General features: G+C 41.7%; 1 protein-coding gene across 1 annotated transcript in view; it reads right to left on the bottom strand.

Moving 5' to 3' along the window:
* Window positions 1-291: 291 nt before the first annotated feature.
* LOC107101972 (CD81 antigen-like) overlaps window positions 292-1934 on the bottom strand; it is a 17459-nt gene continuing 15816 nt past the window's right edge. The window contains exons 3-6 of the mRNA XM_015401076.1: window positions 947-1044; window positions 777-851; window positions 581-694; window positions 292-471 (exon numbers count right to left, since the gene is read on the bottom strand). Of these exons, the coding sequence (XP_015256562.1) occupies window positions 307-471; window positions 581-694; window positions 777-851; window positions 947-1044 (452 nt within the window). The 3' untranslated portion in view covers window positions 292-306. The remainder of the gene's footprint in view (window positions 472-580; window positions 695-776; window positions 852-946; window positions 1045-1934) is intronic.

Here is a 1934-nt window from a genome sequence, read left to right as displayed (position 1 = left end):
CATTTCATCCCATTCTGCAGAGCCAGTGACGTAATTAAAAAATGATTTCTACAGGCAGGTTTAGCACAATAGTAGATTCAAACCCTGAAATTATGGCTTTTAGTTTCAGTGGCCACCCAAATATATTTATTGGCCCCATCTGCCCCCCCCCTATGAAACATTTCTGGAGGTGCCACTGATTCTTCACTTTTCCTAATTGAATTTTAGCCTCTCTTCTGCAGCTCCCAGCTGCTCCTTGCTTTTTATCACCCTAGTTTGTTTACATATTTTCTAACCTCATGAGCTTAAAACCAGTAGAGCATGCAACTAAACATGAAAAGTTGTAAACATAATGTAAACTCTTTTAAGGGGATTAGGAAATACATTTGTTGGTACCTTTGGTATCGGGGAAGAAAGAATTTGTGCAGGACACAAGGTGTTTCTGACTTGCTGGAAGAGAGTAGTGTCATCACCTTTCCCACAGCAGTTGAGCTTAAGGCAAAACCAAGAGTAAACACTTATTAAAATTCAAATTTCTTTATCCTTTTTTTTTTCCCACTCATGATAAGCAGACCCAGCCAAATCCCGCCTTAAAACACACCGTGGTGTGGAAAGCACCCAGCACGCTGACGGCTGCGTCTTTACTCGGCGACCCAGAGACATCCACAGCCTTGATGTACGCGGCGTCATAGAAATTTATCAGCTCTTTAGACATCTGTGAATAAATAGAAAACAAACATCAGGATAATAATTAACGATAGACATATAGACTGTCAACATGTTGATTTTCTACATACTGTGTCTTTATTCATGAAGCCCCAGATGGCTGCAGCCACCTCGCTGGCAAAAAGGATCACCAGAAAGAAGAAAAACTACAGAGCAGATATAAGACTTATTTATTCGATCTTATTTTGTTGTTCTTCATATAAACAAGTAGTCTGAATGAACATAGAGCTGAAATACTGACCGTTCCTAGCAGACACTGAGATTCCTGAATGGCACCGTAACATCCGAGGAAGCCCACAAGCATCATGACAGCACCGACGGCAATCAGTATGTAGACACCTTTATATTGGAAAGATCCAAACATTACAGGTTCATTATCATTGGTTTTATCACCACTAGGGGGCATCAATGCAAAGAGGGAAAGAAACCATGCAGCACAGTTACATGATCTAAATTCAGTTTGGACTTCCTGGATGTCTTTCCTGTTGAATGACACGATGTTATTGGTATCCTTAAGACAAATATCCCGCACTTCCTGAGCGAGCGGGACGGAAGCTGCCACTTTGGCAAGGAAATGCCTCCATGACACCTTGGACCTCTCCACAAACCCCCGTCTGCACTGACCTCTGACCCAGAGCATGGAAACACAACATGTGAACAAACACATAAGCTGTATCACACTATCCTTGTGGGGACATCCCTATTGACTTCCATTCATTTCCTACTCACTTCTACGGCCTAACCCAGACGCTGTTCCCACAACGTCTCCAAAATCTACCATATTCCTGGAAAATCGTCCCCACAAGGTAACAAAGCATTCCCATAAAGACACATATACAGATATTAAAGCATTTACACTCGTTTTTGGTTTTTTTCCCTGTCATGTTCAGCATTATGGCAACAGAATTGGAATCTGAGTGCAAATCTCTGCCAAACACTTTAGCTTTGCCGAGGGAAGCCTGTCAGGATGAAAAACCTCCCTTGATCGTCCTACACTGCTTTATTATTTATTTGAGATTTATTTTTATTACAGACATAAAATTAGCAATGCCAAACATGACAAGTGGACAGGGGAACAGAAAAAAAAAACATACAATCAACTGCTGTATCTGTAGAAGACAAAAAATGTCTGCAAAATGAGAAAACCTGTAGAAGCATGGGGCAGATTTACCAGTAGGCAATACTAGTCAGGTGCCTAGGGCCCCAAGTTCCTGGGGGCCCCATAAAAC

This window comes from Cyprinodon variegatus, unplaced genomic scaffold, assembly GCF_000732505.1.
Source record: "Cyprinodon variegatus isolate N-32 unplaced genomic scaffold, C_variegatus-1.0 Scaffold1181, whole genome shotgun sequence".
Classification (NCBI taxonomy): Eukaryota; Metazoa; Chordata; class Actinopteri; order Cyprinodontiformes; family Cyprinodontidae; genus Cyprinodon; species Cyprinodon variegatus.
Note: the sequence above shows the minus strand (reverse complement) of the source record. Positions and strands in the feature narration are given on the sequence as shown.